Source organism: Ambystoma mexicanum, chromosome 6q (assembly GCF_040938575.1).
Source record: "Ambystoma mexicanum isolate Mex_15411 chromosome 6q, UKY_AmexF1_1, whole genome shotgun sequence".
Lineage (NCBI taxonomy): Eukaryota > Metazoa > Chordata > Amphibia > Caudata > Ambystomatidae > Ambystoma > Ambystoma mexicanum.
The window spans coordinates 1,360,526,143-1,360,548,441 of record NC_090937.1 but is presented as its reverse complement, the minus strand read 5'-3'; the positions used below and the strand labels follow the sequence as shown (position 1 = coordinate 1,360,548,441).

Here is a 22,299-nt window from a genome sequence, read left to right as displayed (position 1 = left end):
TGGAGAAGCGTCTGCCACTCAGAGAGTTTGAGGTAGCTGATCGGAGGGCTCGAGAAGGAAGGAATTTTTTTGGGAAGTGATAGTTGGATGTAGTGTGGGCCCCGGCCCCAGAAATCCTTATGGACGATGCAGAGGTTCTTGAACTTGATTCTTACAGCCACCGAGAGCCAGTGAAGATATTTTAGGGCTGGGGAGATCAGGTCTTGAGGCCAAGGACCAGTCTTGCAGTCCTGTTCTGGATTAGTTGTAGGGGGCGGAGAGTAGAGGAAGGCAGATTGAGAAAGAGGCTGTTGCAGTAGTCCAGCCTAGAGAGAACCAGGGCTCTGGAGACAGTGAGCCTCTGAGGCAAAGTGAGAAAAGGAAGAATACCTCTGAGGTAGTGGGACATCTTGGCGATGTCTAAGATGTGAGGAAAGATGGAGAGAGTGGAGTCGAAGATGACATCAATGTTTATTGCCTCACAGGAAGGCGAAGAAAGAGGCCCCAACGATGTATATATTCACATGACTTTGTATCCTTTAGTAAAAGAACTGTGTTAGCACATAACATAGTGTGTGGACATTCCATTGTGGGGGACTTGGGGATTCTCTCTACCTAAGAACCAGCCTGCATCACCTCCCTTGAGTCTCAGCCTTGGCCGCTTGTCCATTGCTACTAATTGAGAGCTTTGGCTGGGGTGCCTCTGTGCCTCTGCCCCAACCTGAGTATTTATGATTAGAATGCACACAGTGTCAGTCGGAGAACATCATCAAAGCAAAGGTAACACTTAATAAGTGTTAAATTTGCTTTGTGGTGCACCAATAGCATGAGCTGTGAGGCTGCAGTTCCCCAGCCATCCAGTGGCTTGGTGCCAGGCAGGCAGCTTCACGTTCTCTTCAAGAACACCAGCAATTCCTGTCGTGGGGGTGGGCTCTACATTGAGTTTGATTTTGCCTGCCTTAAGTGGGGGCAGGGCGGGGCTGACCCGGAGATTACTCTTGAGCCTCACCATCTCAGGGCAGGGTCAGGGGGCCTGTTGATATCCAGCAGGCAGTGGCAGCCAATCATGCTCAAGACGCGTGGGCCGTAATGTGCATTGGTGTGTTGCTGGGTGCCACACCCAGCACAACGCGCAGATATTTGAAAGGAAATTTTGATGACAGAGGAGGGAGCAGGCCTTAAGCAAAACGCACCGACAACGACAAGGGACCTATTCCAGCTGCCTGGCCCAGCCGTGTACTGCAATGGAGAGTCTCTGGAGACAGAATTTGTGCACGTGGGTTACACACAGTAAGTAATAAAACATAGGGCCTCATTACAAGTGAGGCGGAACGGGTTAACGGTACCAGCTAAAGGAGGCGGACCGCTTAAACCCGTTCCGCCTCATTACAAGCCCCCCTCGCGGGACCCGGTAAGTAACGCAAGGGGAAGAGGGAGAGGGAGCAAACAACGGGCCGCTCGTAATCGGCCCGTTGTTCGCTCCCTCTCCCATTCCCATTGAGCCCTATGGGGGCTGAAATGGGAATGGGGAAGATCCGGGCCCGGGTTCCTGGAGGGAGGAATTACCGGGCCCTCCCAACTCAGAATGGCCCGGTAATTCCCCATTCTGGGAACCCGAACCCGATTTTGGCGGCAGACATGCTGCCAATAGTGGCATGGCTACCACCAAAATCGTAATGAGGCCCATACAATTGAATGGGCCAGCGGGGGTCAGGAGTCAGAGAAGAGGCAGTCACTCTGAACGAGAACAGTCAAGTGAAGTGTTTGTAATTAATTGTTACTATCTCTGTTAGTCAAGCAAGGGCCACAGCCACTCAGTCAGTGTGTGTCACGGCCGTGCAATCATCGTGCCAGCATGACTAACACATGCAACTCAAACCACTAGGGGATGTTTGAGCACAGACAAAAACAAATATGAAAATAAAATCACATTTCCATTCAGACTAAATGAGTGTCTTTTGAATGAATATCAGGTTTTCTCAAACACCTGTTGCAGGCAGCAGCATCCCTCCCATCCATGGCATATGGTGGTGGGAGCATGAGATGACTAAAACTCAATGCTTTTCCTGGTTCTGTATACAGGGTTGGTGCGGAAGGGATCTGTTTTGTTGTCTGTGTGGGTCATTGCTTGCAACACCTGGCTCAGTGTAGGCTATACAGCGGTGGCGAGCCGGCCTTTGCAGTAGTCCTAGTCCTTACAAAACTGCACCATGGCAGAGGGCAACACTGACTCCTAAAATGACATGTTTGTGCGTAGATAAATGTGTGCTGCAGGATTGCCAATTTGAATGAATGCCAGAACAACATTCTTAAAGTAGTGTGGACTCATATGGATGAGCTTCCCTAGACAGACCGGGTGCAGGGAAAGATTAAAAAAAGGTCCTGTCCTGGTGGAGCATGCAGGGCCTAGGTATCCCGGTTGATGTGAAGTTTTCGGAGATAGTATCATTGTGCAGTCTTTCATTCTGCTAATTGAAGCATCGACCTGCTCCAAATGCCCATTCCCCTTTTACCTTTATCTTCCTGTGGACCCTCCATATTTTATCAAGCCTGGCCCCAAGCATTCAATTGAATCCGATTACTCATAATGTGGGCCCAGGGGGTGTTAGGGACCTGGCTGTCCATGTTGCTCGTCTGTGCATAAGGCGTTTATGGTGCAGCACAGTTGGTTTGTTGGAGGCAGCCCCACTGATGCTCGCTAGTGGGCACTGGGTTTCTGGTCACAAGTCTGAGACAGTCTGCACTTGTCTATGCATTTTAAGATAGGCCGAGAGCGGGCCCTCACTTCTTTGGGGTACTACTCGATGGGAGAGGTCCACAAATGGAGGAGGTCCGACTACAGTTTAGGTGAATTAGGCGGGACAGGTTCTGAAGTGGTTATCTGCTGCAGCAAAGTCAGGACAGAGTTACCAAATGTGCAGCCTAATGTATGCAACATTAATGCTGCTCTGTGATGCTACTCAGCGAAAGAGATGTTTAAGCTGCTGTCAAAGGTGCTGCTTTGTGTTAAAGGCATGCGAATGTGATGGTGTTCTGTGGAGAAAACACTCAATGCTTCCCAGTGTTAAAGGCATTTGATGCAACTCAGTGTGTCAGTTTTAAAAAAGCACGGTGAAGGCGGTTAATTGTAAAGGTTTAAATTGTGTGGGCCTGGGAGGGAGTGGTGACGATACAGTATTTAGGTAGCTCCAGTGTCAGAATAAATATGTGCATGAAGCTCTGTGTTTCAGCATTGGCTGTTCTGGGTCTATGTTATCGTACCTGCTGGCTCCTTCATGCAGTGAGATTGTATGTATGTATGTCGCACTTATCAGGTCATGATCGAGCCCCTCTGAAAGCTCTATAAAACTGAGAATGAACTGCATCCACGCCACGTGTCTTTTTTTAACCCATGAGTGAAAGCTCTTATCTTCTAAAAAAGTCTGAAATTCGACATGGACAAACCGCTACAGGCCAGAACACAGCTTCATAATTTTAGTTTACAGAAATGGAAATTTCTCTTAAACTGTAGTAAATATTCCTGCATGTTTGTGTATTTTGTGCAAGCCTGTTACCTAGGAGTGTCCAATGCACAGCACTTCTTATAAGAGCTGATTTCCTAAATTCCAGTATACAATTATAGGACACAGGCAGGCAATTGTACTACTGCATTAGGTATGAAGTGTGGCAAGCATAAGTGTGCACTATAATTTGTTATAATGTGCTCCATTCGCTCTTAGTCCATACTGTTGGCTTGTTTCCAAACTTTGCAGCATACGGCTGTCACGTTCTGTAAACCCTAGGATTGTATTTCAGAATGTACTATATATCCAGAATATGGGGATTAAGGCAATCAGAAAAACTAATTTAATTTAAAAAAAATGATTTCTCAGAATGCCTTGCACACTGCTTCCTCCTTACCTTTGCAGGTCAAGGGTTGGTGAAATAAAAAGAACATTTGTGCTGCCAGACGGTTGTATTTGCTGATACCTGAGGCGTACCATCATTATTCTCTCTTAAAAGCTCTGTTTTGTTTATTCCAACGTTAGTCACGGTCTCTAGCATCTAAACGCTGGCCCTTATTCCAAACAGCCTACTTTAATATATATTGAGAGTATGGTTGAATGTACAGATCCTACCGTTCATTGTGCCTGTGCACTTGCACAGCTAAACCCCAATAAACAAAATGATATGAAACAATGTTTTCTCCGTGCTTGCCTGTGCATTGGGAGTTTTGTTACAGTCCCCTCAGTAAGGGACCTCTCAGAGGCTGTGTATGGTTTATATTCCTGGCTGCATTGAGGGCCCTTTCTGAAGTTGCATCAAGGCCTGATTTCTTGGGCCATTTGTGTGCCTGGGAGGGACCTCGAGGGACATAAGGTGTATTGCACAATGTTGCCTTTGAATACATGTTTTCTGGTGTAGGGCATGTTTGCTCGTGGTTTTGAACAGAAAACAAGAAATTGTGGAAAGTGATAGCTTCTCACTTCACTAAAGTCTAAATACAGCAATCTAAAGCCAGGTTATCGCTAGTTCCAGTTCTGCAGCCCGGTGTGTCATACTGGTATGAGCATCACATGGTGCGCTGAGGACAGGGTTTCCTAATTTTCCAGCCAGCAACACACCTCTGTAGTTTAGGTGCATTATGCTGATTTAACGAGGGATAGTTCTCACACTGTAGAATTGGGCAGAATTGGGGAGGTGGTAACCGTAGTGTGGCATTGCTTTTGATTGGGGGTTGTCTGAACGGCATGATGTGTGTGGTGGCACCATGGTTGTGGTGAATTGTGGCATTGTTAAGTCATAGCTGAAACGGCATGCTTGAGGACATCACCCTTTCCTGGCACCTTACCCGCAGGACTAGACAACGCATACAAGCATTGTAAATCCTGCCCTCTAATCCCATGAGATATCTAAACCTAGACAGACCCAGATGTGGGGTTCATGCATGCTTAGATTAAATGCTTCTGTCTGAACATGGATTTATCACACTCTCTTGTTGGGCTTGTTGATGCAGCTGCCCTTTGGTATCAGCTGTGATTCAAGAATGCTGCAGAGCCCATCATTACACTCGACTCGAGTGCACCCTAGCCTGTTGACCGATGCACAATAATGTATCTTTAACAGCTATTTTCCAACATACCAATGGAGTAGGAATTACAGAGAGTGAGGAAGGAAAGAAATAAGGAGGTAGGGCAGAAGAGACGAAAACAAGGAGGGGAGAAGGATCGGGGGAACGTTAAGAGGAAAGATGGTAGGGAGACAGGAAGGAAACAATGTGAGAGAGGAAGGAAAGGAGGAGGGAAAAGATGCCCATGAAAGAAAGGGGAGAGAATGGGGGGAAGCAAGAAAAAAGGAAGGAACAATAGAAAAAAGAAAGAAGAAAATCAAGAGGAAGGGAGGGAGGATACAGGAGTGATGGATGATGGGAGGGAAGAAGGAAGGAACTGCTTGCTCCTCCTAGCTTACTCCAGTAATATAGACCAGCAGGTTCAGCGCTCGCTGCCGCTGCTGCAATCTATGCATGATCTGCAGGTAGCAGGTTCAAATCCTGGCAATGCCAAATCAGCCTTTCATTAGGTTCAGAAGTTGATAAATGAGTACCAACTACTTCGGATGGGAATGATTGTATGTAAATATGTGCTATGTGCAGTGCTTTGTCTGACAGGCTATTTAAATAACAAATCATGATCAAATGTGGGCCCATGGAAAAGGAATGTTATCACTCGTTTTCTAAAGTGTTTACACAAAACATTACATGCAACAAACACCCATAAGTAGCATTTTCTGTAAAGTTGTGAATTGACATGATTCGCGGATGAGGGTTTGAGGGCCACTTTTTTTTTTAGGTGTCCGGGCCCATTTCTTGTCCCAGTCCGACCCTGGCGACCTCACACCCTGCCCAACCTTAGATTTCCCAACACTTGTTTAAAAACGATTCCTCAATTTCTGCCAGAAGTCTGTCTGATGGTATTGGTCGTCTCTGTCTGAGGCATATCTGAGGGTGGTGCCAGCGACAAGTCCAGGTGGTTACCGATGGAAGGAGCTGACATTGACAGATTGGAGACAGTTATGGAGGGGGTGAGATGTGTTGCTATTTTTTCTGGAAACATGTTTGTGATTTTTCCCCCTTTCATTTCTGCGTGTTTTTCTGCAAATTATCTGGGGGTTTGTAGCGGATCAATGCTGCCTCCCTTCTTATTAACTGCACCATTGAGTTCAGTTTCTCCCTCCGTAGCACTTGTCTCTGTTTCTCCCATAAGTGATATGTTCAAGCTATAACACTGTCCCTGATGAATACTTATTAAATTAAATCTTGGGCCTTTCTCTTTAGGCATTTATGGGTGCACGTGACACAAAAACTGGAGCAAGATATTACATTTTTTACTACCTCGCTGTCTGTTCTTTGGCCCTGAAGCGTGGGGATTGGATTGTATAGATGGGAGCCGGAGATTGGAATGCTACATCTGTGTGAGCCAATATAAAACATATAAAAGTATTCAACAAAGTATAGGACCTGCACAAGTGTCACAACCTCAGTTTCTTTTTTCCTTGCACACACGTCAGGAGCAGAACTTCCACTTTGACTTTTATTAACATGTATGCTATGTTTCACCCAAAAGCTCTAGATTCGAAGCCATGCAGGAACTGTGAGCCTATGTGTCTGTTCCTGAACAGCACCAACACTGTCTCATGTCCCAGGATCTGGATCTGGATCATACCACAGACAAATGCAAGTCCATGTACCTCAAGGCTGTCAGTGCGTCAAGGTTTACACCGCACCCCACAACCCTGACAAGGGGGTATTCTCTGTGCCAGTAGCACCATTCCCATCTGCCCTCTGTCCATCCTTTGCTCTGCACCCTGCTCAAATGTTTTTCTCAGATATGGTACATTAAAACCAGAGAAAAAGACAGAGGTAACATTCCAGAATTGATCTTTTGATTCAAAACATAGATCTATTGCCTCCTTCAGTAATCAGAATCACTGGAACACAAACCCAAAGTTGGTGCATTCTTCTACTGTGGATCCAAACCCTTCTATTGATGTAGATTGGTAAAGGAGTTTGTTTCCGATAGCTTCGTCCACTCCTACAAGCTTCTATGTTACTTAGTTCTTTAGTGAATGACGTCTTTTCTGTGGTAACACAGTCACTCAGATGCATCACTACACACAATGTTTTTTGATCATGTTTCACAGCAGTATTTTGGCTGCAATGGAAACAGTGTTTTCAAATTTACCAAAACTACCCAGACTGCAGTTAGAGCCACATACTGAGCTACTGGAGTTCACAAAATAGCAATCAAGACTTTTTAGTGCTCATGCAACAACTGTGACAAGGTCATCTGCATGGCTCTTGGGACTGCTAAGGGGGTGAATCATGGAGCAGGGTGCCTCCCGAACCAGTAGATGGGCCATGGGCAGTCATGGGGAGGATCCCCCAGTCATCTTCCCTTGGTTCCTGGTGTGTGAAACTGGACAGTCACATAAACCCCTACAACAAAGAGAGCCTAAATAAGTATTTACACAGACCCAAATCCATAGCAAGAGAACACAAGTACTTCACTTTAACAATAGTGAGTTTCTTCTGCACTGCACTTTTAAAGTTTGTCATGTTCCTGTGAGATGTTGTGAAAGCTCATGTAGGTTGTGTAGGCTTCAATTTTGCTAATTCATGGATATCCGACTACAGAATGGTAACAAGGCATGTATGGTATTGCATGGATGCTAACAAGTTACCAATTCATTGTCTCCTGGCAGAGTGCTCTCTCACTGAGGTTAAAATGTGGCTACTTTACAAGTCAACTTTCTGTACACATTCAGAGCGTAGTAGTCACACAATAAGGAAACTAGAGATCCAAGGTTTCCACAAGCAGCGCTAGAGTGATAGAAAGGGTAGAATGAAATCCAAGATGGCAGACAGGCTAGGTGAAGATTTTGTCTGGCCCTTGAGCCCAATGGAGGCCATGGGCACCTTCAAGTAGCAACTAATCCCAATCCATAACACTAAAATGCCCAGGGACCTCAAATAGACAGTTTAGGGTGTTGGATGAGATTGTAGCAGGTGATTGGAGAGCATTGGAGAATGATACGAGGAACACTGAGGAGGTGGTGTAGACCGGAGGGGGAGATATGAGAGGAAGAGGAGAAGGTGATATATATGATCAGGAGGTGAAGTTGATATGGATGAGGTTATAGGTTCCAGAGGTAAAGGTGGTACAGAGGAGAAGTGGGGATAATGTTAACAAGTGGTATGGGTACAGTAGTGATGGTGGTAATAACATCAGGATGTAAACGAAGTACAGAGGCAGAGGAGGTGACAACATCTGACAGTGAGGAAGTGGCAGCAACATTGGGAGGGGTAGAATATGCTATAAAGGTGGTACGCCTAGCTGGTGACAACAAGACTGAGAAGTGGAAGGGGGTACCCCTAACCAGCCAGAAGAGGAAGGCATGAGGAGGCAAGTTTGGCCAAGCAAGACGAGGAGATGGTGAGAAAAGGAACAAGATCCAGGAAAGGAAGCTATATGAGAAATGGTTGGGCACCGAGGAGGAACAAGTAGTGGCAACAATTAAACTGTACAAATAGGTTGGAAAAATGGCTAATCTAAACCTAAATCTAAGATGGGAGCAAGCTGTGACCATCAAATAAAAATAAGACAGTCTTAGTGGCGTCTTGTCAAATAAAAAGGCCTTTACTAAGAAAAACCTATTGCCAATCCTTGCAACTAAATACAAAAAGAGTATGGGATAAGGTTCTTGAGAAAGAAAGAAGTGTTCACAAATGATAAATCAGTATGCAGTAGTTGGGGGTCTCCCTTCCCTATGTTTTCAGCACAGGACAAGGTAGGTTTCCAGAGCACAGCACACGCTCAAGTTTTCCCAGAACGTGCTAATGGTTTGGGTATGTTTGTCCGTGTGCGAATTGACCGCAGCAATTTGACCAAAAACATTTGCATGCATACACGATTAGAACGTATGTGTATTTTATGCGTGTAATATAATTGCAACTATTTATGTTTTTGTGTTTTAAATTGTGTGTGGAAAAAAAATGGAAGCGTTATATTACACACATACATTATTATTTATATTTGTGTCCCCCGCCTCCATTGTTAAGGATGCGGGGGACACCCCACAAACCCCTTTTGACCTACTTACATGAACATGAGGAGCAGGGGTGCTTTTTATACACACACCTCTTAAGTGCCATCACTATGAATTCTGGATGAGTATGCCACTTCTCTCATTAGTCCACATTTTATTTCAGATTGTCAGTCAGACATAGTCTTCTATTTATGTCTCTCTTCAGGCATTATGGAACGCAGCTTTAAGTGCAATTGTGGAGACGTTATTTTTCATTTTAGTTTCCTGTCTGTGAAGGACTGTCATCTGGCAGGGGTGTAGAAGCCCTGGCTTTTTTTGATTTTTATTAAATACTAGCAGGTATACCCGTGCTTTGCACAGTAATTCCTACTTCAGTCCTAGTTTGAAGTTTATTTAATGAACTAAACCAGTGCTTCTGTGTAGACAGTATTGCTAGTGTTTCCTGTAGGAGCTAGTGTGCTTCAAATTGTCTTTGTTTCCAACTCTGAGGGAATCCACATAAAAGGTAAACATTGGAGACCACTTAAAATAAATCTGAAAAAGGTACATGTTATACTTGTTACATTGTCTATACCATAGAACCTACCCACATGCTAAATTTCAGGTTTGTTGCATGTTGGGAAGTATGCTGAACATTTCGAACAGACACACACACACGTGTCCAAGCATTGCAGACTGCTTGAAAAACATAAACATAGAAAAATGTATATTGTATACTGTGAACATTGTCTACACCATGGAACCTACCCACATGCCAAATTACAGGTTTGTAGCATTTTGGGAAGACACACACACATATCCACAAATTTCCCTTTCATATATAGATACAATGCAGGTAATTCTCTATCAAAAAAGGTGGTCTGCTGATCCAGCTCCATGAACTTCATGCCCAAAGCATAGTGTTCACCTGTGCCCTGATGAATCAGTATCCTGATCTACAGCACCGGCTTTCCAGTGACACAGAGCAGGTTCAAGGGTCACAGGTGCCCTCTGAAAGCGGCAGTGACAGCCAAGTCACTTAAGCACAGGGGATGCATTTAAGACACGTGCACCTGTTCCCAAAGCCATACAACTAGGCGAGTTACTATCCTGGTTGAAGTTGTAAACTTTAAATATAATCCATACCTGAGTTTAAGGTATGGTGGCTAGCATCTCTCATACCACATCATATTGATATCATACATGCGCCAGCACTGTGAGTACAGTTCTGCTGTGCAAGCGCTATGTGCATTTTGGTCAGAAAGCCTGGCCCTACCAACTTGCAGGGCAGGAGACTGAATGGCTGGGCCCCTCCATTGATCCTATATGGGATCTGGTAACACCTCTTTCCAGCAGGACATCCTCCTAGCAGGAGCTGTCCTGGGAAACAGGCATCAAAAGGCACACCACTCCCAAAAAGACTTGCCTCACACCATGGTGCTGCATACCAAAAGTAGCTTTGATGCTATTGACAAGGGAGTGGGGCGTGTTAGTGTAGACAGAGGGAGCTATGCATAGGTGGAGGAAGATTCCATCATCCCTTTTCTCTCTATTTCTCTCTTCCTGTCCCATCCAATTCCTTTTAACACAAAGCCTTTTGGGCATGGCCTCCGAAGGAAAGTACCTACTTCTCGAAAACACAGGGATTGCACCCCTGATGTAGGCTTGCCTTAGTCTAATCACTTTGGGACTCCTGCCTTTAAAATAAGGGGGCTCCCACTCCTTTGCTGATTCACACTTGAGCAAACACATGACGAAGAATTAATTTGAACCTCTTTTGGGAAAGTTGACCTTCCCACATCCCATATCCAATTAAGTGAACAAAGAGCAGTGCAAGGCAGAGGCAAAATATGCTACCTACCAACTACCAGGGCACACTGGTGGTGACTCTTGCTGAGGATCAGGACCTGTCACTCTGCACCAAACCCCCCTAGGCTAGGAGAGCAGAACCTGAATAGACGTATCCTTTCATATAGCCCCTAGGATGGGTCTCACAACATCTGGGTGACCACATCAGCAAAGTCTCCCTGATCTGCCTCATTGAAGCAGTCGAACCACATTTGAATGGTGTTTTTAGCACTTGAACCAGAGGGATGCGCTGGTGCTGTTTTTGGCACTCAACCGAACCCTTTGAACCAGCATGCTTGTAGCTGTGAACAAGCTCAACATCATAGCGTATATCCTCAAAGAGCCCACTAGATGCTCAGCTCGAATCAACTCGGAAGTTCGACTCGGAATTGCCCGAGTGTTACTCATTGACCCAAATAAGCAGTTACCGAACGACTCGAACTGTGTTGACCTCGAATGGCGGCTTCGTCAAACCGCACTGGAACATCAGGATCACAGCTTCGAACCATCATCAGACCTTGACTTGAATCACTGGAGCGCCACGCGCTGACTCCAACCATCGGTTATTTAATGACTCGAACCGACTCGACCCTGAACTGATCTTGATGAGTAGTCCGAACCCGCATCGCTCAAACACCACCCTCGAACTGCTGGGAGCCACCTCATTCAAACCAACTCAACAGCAGCTCGCTGCTTGGGATTGCAGGACATGCCAGACTGGAACTTGCACAACAGCTCAAAGTCTTTTTTGATGCGGTGGAACTCCCAAAGACTATCAAAATGGTATCCTTTTTAAAGAACAGTGTGGTTGTTGAATTGCTTTTCACTCCTGTCTTATTACCCAAAGTGCTGCATCTTACTATCTATTGCATGTTCTATGTTTGTTCCACAGGGGAGGGTTTTGAATAGCGTTTTCTCTATTTAGTTGTTATTGCAGATGATGTGTTTAATTAAGGTATATATATTTGTATGGAACCTGATTGGACATTCCCTTTATTTTGGACTGTTATACATGGTTGTTTGGGTTATTGCTGGATCACATTCACACCCCTCTTGAGAGTGTAGCCATCTCTCGGCCCACGTTACCACAAAAGGCGAAGGTATAGCTCGTAAATGAGCCTCTTTTACCTTTACGGTTGGATCACTGTTGGTCTGTAGAAGTGTGGGGGCTGAGAAGGCAGTTTAGCTACTACCTATCCCTGTACTCCTGCAGATCAGAAGTCATGTTGTCACACTGTCCCTCAGTGAAGGTGGATTTCCTAACTGCCACTTCAATCACTCAGTTCAAAGGTTTGGTTTGTGAGGTGGTATCGCAGCCATCCACAAACACTATCTTAGCAGGATTAGAAGCAGTCAGGCGCTGCATCTAAGATCACTGTACATAAATATGGCACTTGGATTTAGTTTTTGATTTTTGACACATAAGCACCTCACCTGCCTTAGTAAAAATGGTTTATCTTCTAGCAATGACCTTAAGTGAGTTGTATTTATATAGTATGTGAACACCTTTTTTTCTTTCAAGTAACCCATTCCCATCAATATGTGAAATGTGTGTTAGCTTTGTCAACTAAGGGCTTTTTTTTTTACATTAAGCTGGTTACCAAGAAGGCATCTGAGTGGAATTCAGCATGTAAGCCACAAACTGTGTTACCGAAGGGAAAGCACAATTTGGGAGCCATTGCGGATGTATTCCCTTAGTACCTCTGGACTTCATACTGTCCAGGAGATCAATCACCTGTCGTTCCCCTTTTGAACACACTGGCAGAAGAGACATTTCATGATTTAGGCAGTGCCAGAATATCTCATACAGTAGCAACAGGTGCTTAAAAGTTCTGTTCCTATGGACTTGTCTTTTTATCGTTTTATTTGGTATGTTTGTCAAACATACATGCACAACAGCTGATATATTGGATGCAGTCGAGTGAAGTGTTGTTTTTTCACCCGGCCCTAGCGTTTGAGCAGTGTATTTAAGGTTTAGTGACCCTACAAGATCCCTCTCTCTCAAACAACCACAGTGTGGTGTTGTATTACCATCCAAACTTTGGATGATGTGTGCACCGGCCTTTTGTATAGTGAAAATCAGTAAGCAGTTTAAACTGAACTTGCTTAGCTTGCGGAAATGCCAGCAGACTACTTCAAGCGTGACAGTGAACCGGCAACCATGTATTTACTAAGTGTCTGTACATGTAGCCCCCCCCCCTGCTGTGACTCGACCTTTCCAGCCCAGCAAAGATACTCTGTTTGCGCACAGGGTGGCTCAGAGGACACAGGTCGGGTCTAGACCCTCTAGCCTCTAATTGAATGAATTACAACTTCTGGTTGGAGCCTTAGGGGTCCATGCAGAAGTCGTTACCTCTCATGGAACACGCCCCTACACCACTGCATAGTGGGATGAACGAACGTCGCGCCTTGAAACACTTGTGTATAGGCGCGTTATAAATGCCATATCATATCATACCATATCATAGTGATAGGCAGCAGCCTACATCAAGTTCCTTTGACACTTGATGTAAGTTTCATTTTGAATAAGGTTGAAGGCCTTTGGAATGATGGCACAAAGTGGGGGTGGAGGGCGGATCGCCCTATTTCCCCCAAATCAGCCTCCACTGCCTGTGACTCTAAGTGGTCCTTTCTTTTTAACTAGAAACACTTCGTGGTTTTGAGGTTCCAAGATTACTAATTACTAATTCACTTTTATAATGGCGCAATCTCATAGTAACACATTCTGTGTAGTCTAAATGTGTTTTGTGTTCCTCTCTTGAATTGGCCCCCACGCTTACCATGCCATTTGCCAGTATGCTGGCTTCTACATACTTAGGTTAATCCTCAGGAAATGTGTCCTGTGAAAGAGAAGGAATATTGAATTGACCAGAGGGCTGATCTTTCTTATTAAAGTCCAATCCTTTATCATCACAGTCGACTAATTCAGAAATGCCTTCTTGTAATTGTCACATCTATGACCCCCCACATCCTCCTCCACGCCTTCATGTGAATGCAGGCCTTGTTCTTACCTTTGGCATAGATGGAGTCAATTTGTGTTTGCTCAAGCTTAACAGGTGAAGCACTGTTGCATGTCTCTGCGATGCTAATGAACTCTCACTGAGTATGGTCTGTGACCATGAAGAGTTTACTTTGGCATTGTAGGATGCTGAAACATAATCTGGACAACACTGATCCTGGTCAATTCAATTTTATAAGCTTTATAGACCTAGCACGAGGGCGCTAACAAGAGTTATGGGACCTGAAGACTGAGTTAAAGACCAGAGCGTAACAATGGCATTTAACAAGGTTTATGAGTCCGTAACTCTGTGCAGGGCCAGAGGGCGTGGTCTATAAAGTTATTATGGCCCATCTTTTGGGGCGGGGTTAAAAAAAAAGCTAATCTGACTGGGGTGGTTGCTGGGAACTGCCTAGTTCCCAACAAACCACATACAACATGATGATGAGGGAGTTGCGTGGCTTAGATACCAGCTGGGGCGTGTCTGCCATGTTCTATCTAGCAAGGTGAGTGTCGATTGGGGGCGGTCATGGTGGAGAGGCTGGGCCCAGTCTGCCAGATGTGGCCCGGTGAAGATTGTATTCAGTAAGGGGGCAGAGCCACCTTGATAAGGTAAGGAGGAGGGGTTTTGGGGATTGGGCATGCCTGGGCCAAATCTGTCAGTGCGACCCAGGTGAGGAGGGAAGAGTTGCTGCCAGCAGGGCTCTCAGTGCTGCGCTCCTGTGATAAGAGGGAGCATGGTGGCGAGAGCACTGCCATGAGCCCCAACTCTGCGGGAATGATGTGGCTTCCTTCTCATTGGTACATTTCCAGTTCATACGGAATTTACGAGCCATGTCAGCTCGTATGGCCCGGAAATGGCCACTGGGGGAGTGCCAGGTCACACCCCAGGAAAATAACATGGAATGGGGCCTTACTAGTGTTGCACACCATAGTCTTTTGTACTCAGGACACACGCCTATCAAAAGAGAAAAGTCTAAAACAATAACGTGGATGTTGACAGGTAATTAACACTAATTTACTGTTCTCGTGACCTTTAAGTAAAGATGTGTTTTAAGGCAGCAAAAGAGTGATAGACGTTATAATCAGAAAAAAATGTTTATTAGGAACTACACAGCACATTTACAAAGAAGTCGAAAAAGACATTTCTTTCATCTTCAGTGAAATATTTTGTATGAAAGTGCCTTTATGAAATGTGTATTCTAAGCCGGGGTGCATTTTGAGACAAATAGCTGGTATTGTTGAATGTTTGACATTTCTTTGCATGTGTTGGCAAATGGACAGTTTTATTGCGCAGGTAAATATGTAAAAATAAAAACCTCTTTTCTCAGGAGAGAGAACGAAGGTCTCCAGCATTTAACCTCCATATAGCAGCCTTTGCAGAAAATAATGGGAGTGCACTTCAACTTTTCTGCCAGCAGGAAGGAATAAAGGTAGATGCAGCTTCACTTCGCCCCTGTGTGGCTTTCATATGTTTTGTTACCAGTAACCAGACGCAATCATCATTTCATTACACATTCAAAAGTGCCCATTGCCATTTGGTTTGAACAAATACACATTAGATGGTGAGATAAGCATCCCAAAAAAAAACATGACACTGACAACAACATTTCTGCAGTTCATTGGTGTGCATCCAAGTGTTAATGTAATACGTTCTAAAAGTAATCTGTTTACAAATGCATTATTCAAAAACTTAGACCATATGGACTTTACATTGTGTCATGTTCATCTCTTTACAATTCCTGCTGTGTATTGCTGTTGTGTGGCCACTTTCTAATGTGCTATGTTTGTCCTTGTGCGCTCGTGCCAATAAGACGTATCTTGGTGCACTCTTCCTTTCCTAATGCACTCGCTCATGTCAGGTGTTTACAGTAAAAGCATGCCATGGCATGTAAGAGGAGTTCCGCGATGCGAGATAAAACACAGACCTCAATACTTGCCATGATGCGACTCAAGGTTGCTGTCTCCCGGTAGTGGAGGGAGGGAGTGTGGGTTATGGAGTACCATAGGCGGTTACTTTATTCCTAGTGCTGCAAAAGCAGATCATGCCACTCTGTTGCTGCCACAGGTGAGAATGCTTTCCTTCTTGTTCACTCTTTCCCACACGCATGGATGAAGAGCAGGTGCGCCTGTTAGTTGTATGTGTTGTCATGATACACATCATGTGGTCATTTGGAAAAAGATACACTTTGTTACGTTCTCTCCTATTGGGTATGAGACCTCATTGGGCTCTCTTATGATCCTATCCTGCTGCTGTAGAGTAGGCAGCCACCAATGAAAAGCGAGCTCTGCTAAACCCTCCCGGATGGAACCAGTAACTAGACCATGATTTTCATCATGTGATAAAGAGTGAGAAGAAAGGTGCCTTGCCTGGCTACACTGACGAAATGGAACTGGGGCGGCTGCTCCGGAGGATGCGTACTGTGATTATCTGCAACCCGTGCTGTGGGAGGTCTCCATTACGATGCAGCAGCCCAGCTCAGACGGGTTACATTTCAGGGTGATCCCCATCATCCTAGTTACCAGGGCTTTCAAGAAAACCTTTTGCTTGAGAAGTCACTGGTTGCTTATCACCCCATGCTTGTCTAGATTCAGTTGGAGTGATGGTGCAAGATGATGTCATGATTCGTTGACTCTGTGGATATTCAACAGCACTGAAGGGCACATTGGGATAGAGGCAACACAAAGAACAAGAGCTCAACATGAAAAACAGGCACTGCCATTTATTATCAAGTACCGCATCCAGTGGCTGACCATGCATACAGTGGCGCTGACAGCGGATAATAGGTCAGTGCTGACAACTGGAACATCGCCCCAATGTAGCCCATGGCCACACCCCCAGGGGAAAGCTGGAAATAAGCACACAGACACCCGGGTGCATAAATAAAATACTTTATGTTGTGTAGTGATGTTTACAGCACTGCTCCATCCAGCCCACCAAGGGTCTGGATGGAATATTGAGGAAGAAAAAGACAAGAGCTCCCCTGGGCTAAGCAGGAGAGAAAGGATCCCAGAAGGAAAAAACTGTGAGTGAAAATTTAAAAAAAGAGACAAGGAAGCAACCATGATGAAGGGCTGCTTGGGTGGGGGGTGCAATCTTGAGTGCTTCTACACGGCCTTGTGACACCTTTTGGGCCAGCTGTATGTGCGGCACGAACTGGCGTCTGCACTGTGGGCCGGGGCTGCGTGCCCAGCTTAGCCGGGCCACATACTTGCCATGGCAGCTGTCAGCCCACCCGAGGGCCAGACCGGAGGGACACAATCTTGAAAAACCCCTGACCGCATGCGTGGCCGGCTAGGGGGAGATCAAGGCTGAACCCTGTGATGGCCGGCCCAGTGGCAGCTGGTGCGTGTCGTGAAAGGTAAGCCCTCCTGGGCCACGCATGTCAGGGCGGTACGGGAGGTAAATCGGGAGGAGATGGAGAAAGCCCTGGGTCAGAGGAGCAACAAGGTGCAGAGAAGCCATGGGCCGCCCCGAGTGGTGCAGGTGAAAAGAAGCCCCGACTGCTCCTCTGCTGGCCAGAGCCCCAATGAATGCATGGCTTGACCCATACTTCAATCTGATGCAATGGAGAGAGTCTCAGGTCACAGCAGTGGTGATGGCAGCCATGGAAATAGGGATGCCGCCAGAATTAATAATGGTGCTGGAGGCCTCAACAGTACTGATGCAATGGGCCCCCACCCAGGCATGGGCTCCACCTATGGACTGTGTCTGCGAGGCGGCACTGTGAGGAAGTTATGCCCCACGTGGTGGAAGGGGCACTACCAACTAGAGAAGGACTGTGAGCACCATTTCCCAGCTGGGATGGAATCCTCATCCAAAGATAGCGCCCCAAAATTACTAAAAAGGGGTGGCTGTAGCAGTCTAGAAATGGGACACTTTCCGGCACTCTGCCACCCGTAATATCCCGGTAATACCAGGATATTGAGTGGCATGGATGGTAAGGCAGGTTTGCCTGTATCTCGCCGGTATTAACCTGGAATGAGCCCCTATGTCTTTTAAAGGCCTTGATACTTCCACTGTGTTTCCTAGGATGCAGCTTTAGGGCCCACTAATGCCCTCTTATCTTCAAAGTCTTTCTTCCCGCTTCCTTAGTTCTAGTTTTTCTACTTGTTAAGTTTTGGCTCTTCCCCGGCACCACCAATGTCTAAGTCTGTCTGTCCTGTCACTTCTCTTGGTCTGCCCTGCTCTCTAGTTCACCGCCACAACTCTCCACCTCTCACAGGGCCTTTCACTATATTTTTTACAAGGTCTTCAGTGTGGTCACTAAAGCGACTTTAGTGTGCCGATCACCCTGGGTGATGCTTTTTTTTTAGGCCTTGTGTCCCTTTTGGAGAACAACTTCCGTGTCTCAGAATTACTCCAACAACCTGGTCATTCTTATGCAGTTCTCACTTGAGCCTGGCCCCATCAAAGTCAAGGTGCCAAACAGTTTAGTAGCTTTTCAAAAGAAATGTCTTCAAACAATATTTGGTCTTCTCAGATTTTCACCTGTGATCCCTTTACGAGTGGAAAAAGATATTTGCTCATTGGCGACATCTGCGTTCTTAGGATATGTTTGTAAGAACTTTCCCTTCGTTAATACAAATATCCATAATATTGTTTTCTAAATGCTGACGGATATACAGGTCATGGGGGTAAATGACTATGTATTGATGAAGTACTTGCAAGAGAATGGAACTCACCACCCACAACACTGGAAAAGAGACTTTCTAATGGGCTGAGTTTAGGAAATGACTTAAAACACAGGAAGCATATGAGTTCTTTGAAACTTTACACCCAGAGGAAGAACCCGCAGGTGGTTGAGCCATATCTAGCAGATGTAAGAATGCGTATAACTGCTGCCGCCTGAATGTTATTAGTTTGGGGACGGGAGGAAGAGCTAAATTGCAATCATGGGCCACTTGTCAAGTGAAATGTTCTACTTCTATGCACTCCTATGGCAGCAATTTCTAGGGCTAAAATTACTACTGAGGGTAGAAAATTAGGAGGTAGCATAGCCTTTGGGAACGTTGATCTGCAAGAGGCACTGAAGCTAAGTGAGAAACGAAAACATGTTATAAAGTAGAATTAATTTGGTTAGAGATGAAGTTAGGGCATTTTGAAAAGCGCGCGTACATACGGCCCATCATTTTCATAAAAGTGTTAATTGCATGCAGGGGACCACCAAAGTTAGCACTTAAGGACTGTTGGATCCCTTGCATAACAGTCTACACATTCACGAGGTGTAGGACAGAAGGAAAGAGCAAAGGTGAGGGGATATCACTTTTACTCTTTCATTTTCTTCTCTATCTCGGGAAAAAATGAACACGACCTGCAAATACAGAACAGATTTAACGGTAAGGGATGATGATACACTCAGCACCAGAAAAGAAAGTGGTAATAACCTGATTTCTGTAAATTAAATGGTGACTTTAATTCAGTAGCAAGCAGCCGACATGTGTTTCGACACTCTGGTCGTTTTCAAGGCACTGGATGCTTAGAAGATCCCCCACTTCGTAATCCTGAGAATTAGTCAGGTGTGGACTCGGGACACCTCAGAGGATGGATGTATAATGTGATCAAGAGCTAGACAAAATCTTGCCGTAATGGCTAGTAACCATATAATACTCGGTCAATCCAGAGTCAAAATCAAATGGGGTTGATCCGCTGCTATATTTCAGAAATATAGCAGGGGATCGACCCCGTTTGAGATAGACAAAATCTTACCGTAATGGCTAACCATATAATACTCGGTCAATTGAGAATCCAAATCAAACGGGGTCGATCCCCTGCTATAAAATATAGCAGGGGATCGACCCCGTTTGATTTGCATTTGTGACGACATGGATTTTCATGCCAGCACAAATGCAGTTGTTCCCTATGGGGTCCGTCAGTTTTATGCACCGCCATAAATCGTCCGGACCCCATAGAGATTCATTGTACACAGTCGCTGCCATGCTAGAATGGCAGAGAGCATGTACAATTGAAATTAAAACCTCCCCAACATGCACGCATGCACGCATGTTGGGGAGGGTTTAATTTCAACTGTGCGCACCGCTTGCCATGCAGTGCTCACAAGGAAAAGTAAACACTGCCTGGCATGCTGCGGAGTGCAAATGTGAAGGGCAAAAGGCGGTCTACACACTTGTACGTCGCCTTTTGCCCTTTACAGCTGCACACCGCAGTACAAAGGATGAACATTTGAGGGCAGGACTTGGCTACGCCTGAGTGCAAACGTACCAGGTCCGCACCGTCAAATTACACTGTGGAGCAACATGGGCTCCTCTGTGTTTTAACCAGAAAACATTTTTATTTTACATCACATCCAGTTTTGCATATACTTATATTTGTTCCTTTCACTCATCAGTAGCAAGATAACTTATCGGGTAATGGGTTTGTTTCGGACACCTTTCTGCAATCTGGAGTCAGAGGTCCAAATCTTGCCAGAGCTGAATCGTCCTTCATCTGTACAATGTAAATAAAATGAACACTATTTAGCTGGCTAATATAGCGGCAAGCACCTGATTTGAGGAAATGCTTTTGGCGGTAATCTCCCACCACCCTGGGCTTGCATGGGGGCCTTGACAATGACCCAGAGTTGTTACCCCAAAAGCTCACCTTCAAACCAGGTACTAAACAATATTAGTACCTCAGGCATTTATCTGTTGTTGTCACATCACTTTTTATTTCTTTGTAGAAAATGGAAACTGTGCCTATCGCTCATGCACAGTTTTTTTAAAAGATACCTATCAACAAACATCACAGTATTAGTAATAGTAAAACCACTCTAGTCCTTTAACTATTTGTAACTGGAGGGCTAGAGAGAGTCGCATTGGATGTGGGAGGGGAGTGGTAACCGGGGGTTTAGCAAGTTCGGGGTTGACTGCAGTGTAGGTTGTTTTAATCAGGCGGCATGTAATTCAGGGGAATTTTCTACCCACCCCAAATCAGGCACGCTCAACTTTTTATTCATGAAACAGAGTTCATTTTATGGACCAGGGATATGACATCCCACCCCTTTCTGGACAAGGAATACACAGGGCTGCACAGAAGGTCTTTAATAAATAAAAAATAAATAATCAAACCAATTTAAAATATAAACAAATTATGCATCTTTACTATTCTCTATTAAATCCCAACTTCAGTGCTTACTACAATGAAGAATTATCAATATGCTGGTCCATGTTATTGTCACTGCTGCATTTAATTTAGTTATAGACTTTTGTAGAAACACACACATCAATGTGTATATGTTTGAATCACCCTGAGTTCGCATTGATCATGTGTTGAAAAGTGAATGTGGATTCAGGACAAAGTTTTATTTTAATAGAAAACTAAATTAAATCAGAACATCCCATTTTAAAGCTCTCTATTTCTCATTTATTAAAAATAAAGACCTCCTTTTTAAAACAATGGGTATGTTGGTCTTCCAAGCAGCACTTTAGAAAACTCTATTTAAATATAGGCTACTTGGCATTCCTGCATGTAAATCGCTTGCAAAAAGAAAAAGGTCTTTTTAACGTTCATTTGCTAGATTCCCTTCAATGGCGTTTCTATCACAATGTACATTTGTCATTTTCAGTAGGCAATTTAAAGTGGGAAAAACAGTTGGCAGTTAAAGCCTCTTCCCCTGTTTCCTTGAGTGGTTCAGAGCCAATAACAGGACCCTGCTTCGTGATATAACAACGGTAGGCCTTAATTTACATTATTTTTATAGGCATGTGTAAAGCAAGATATTATGTGGCTCCCATTCTGTACTTGGCCATTGCGCAGAAAATGAGTTGGCAGATCACCCAATATGCACCCCATTTGGGTCTATTTTATCAAATCCAAAGTTTCCAGAAACACTTACACTTCTGATATGTTTACTAATTCCCCGGATGTGCAGTTAATTGATATACACCTTTTCATAAATAAGAGGAACTAGAATTTAATCTACTACTCTCTAGAGTATGCCGCCCCATAGGATTATATTTCCCTTTGCTATTATACTTACATAGAAATGTCTTTTGGCCGTCTCACAGACAGATGGATACCATCTCAAGGACTAGCTTAATTATCCCCTTATAGTAACCAGTTGGCATCAGTCAGCAAGATGGGCCAGCTTCCCTCCACTACCTGGTTTCGCTCCTTCTGTATTGGGCCTGTCTGCTTCCTTTCCCATCGAGCAAGACCTTGGGTTGAATTCCATATAAGTCTCTCACAATGGTCTGCTAGCAATGCAAAATGTATCCAAAGGAAAGCAAGCTATTCGATTCACCTTCCTGTTGTTGCTAATTCTTCATTCTATCTCCTTCTTCCAGTTAGTCTGTCAATCAGTCCATCAGTGAGTTAGTCCCCTTCAGTCTATGAGTTTGGACATTTATGGAGTTGATCCCACTTCATTTAGAGGTGTGTACCATTTCTCTATTTTGACTGGTCAGTCTAT

At 44.8% G+C, this 22,299-nt stretch overlaps 1 protein-coding gene and 1 long non-coding RNA gene across 4 annotated transcripts in view; one reads left to right on the top strand and one right to left on the bottom strand.

The window, feature by feature from the left end:
- JAKMIP1 (janus kinase and microtubule interacting protein 1) overlaps positions 1-22,299 on the top strand; it is a 3,487,328-nt gene that overhangs the window by 3,041,810 nt on the left and 423,219 nt on the right. For both annotated transcript variants that reach the window (XM_069631978.1, XM_069631979.1), the window contains one exon: positions 15,220-15,321. In XM_069631978.1, coding sequence (XP_069488079.1) covers positions 15,220-15,321 — 102 coding nt within the window. The remainder of the gene's footprint in view (positions 1-15,219; positions 15,322-22,299) is intronic.
- The window catches only part of LOC138516681 (uncharacterized), a 575,944-nt gene that overhangs the window by 200,702 nt on the left and 352,943 nt on the right, over positions 1-22,299 (bottom strand). The gene's annotated exons all lie outside the window — the stretch shown is intronic.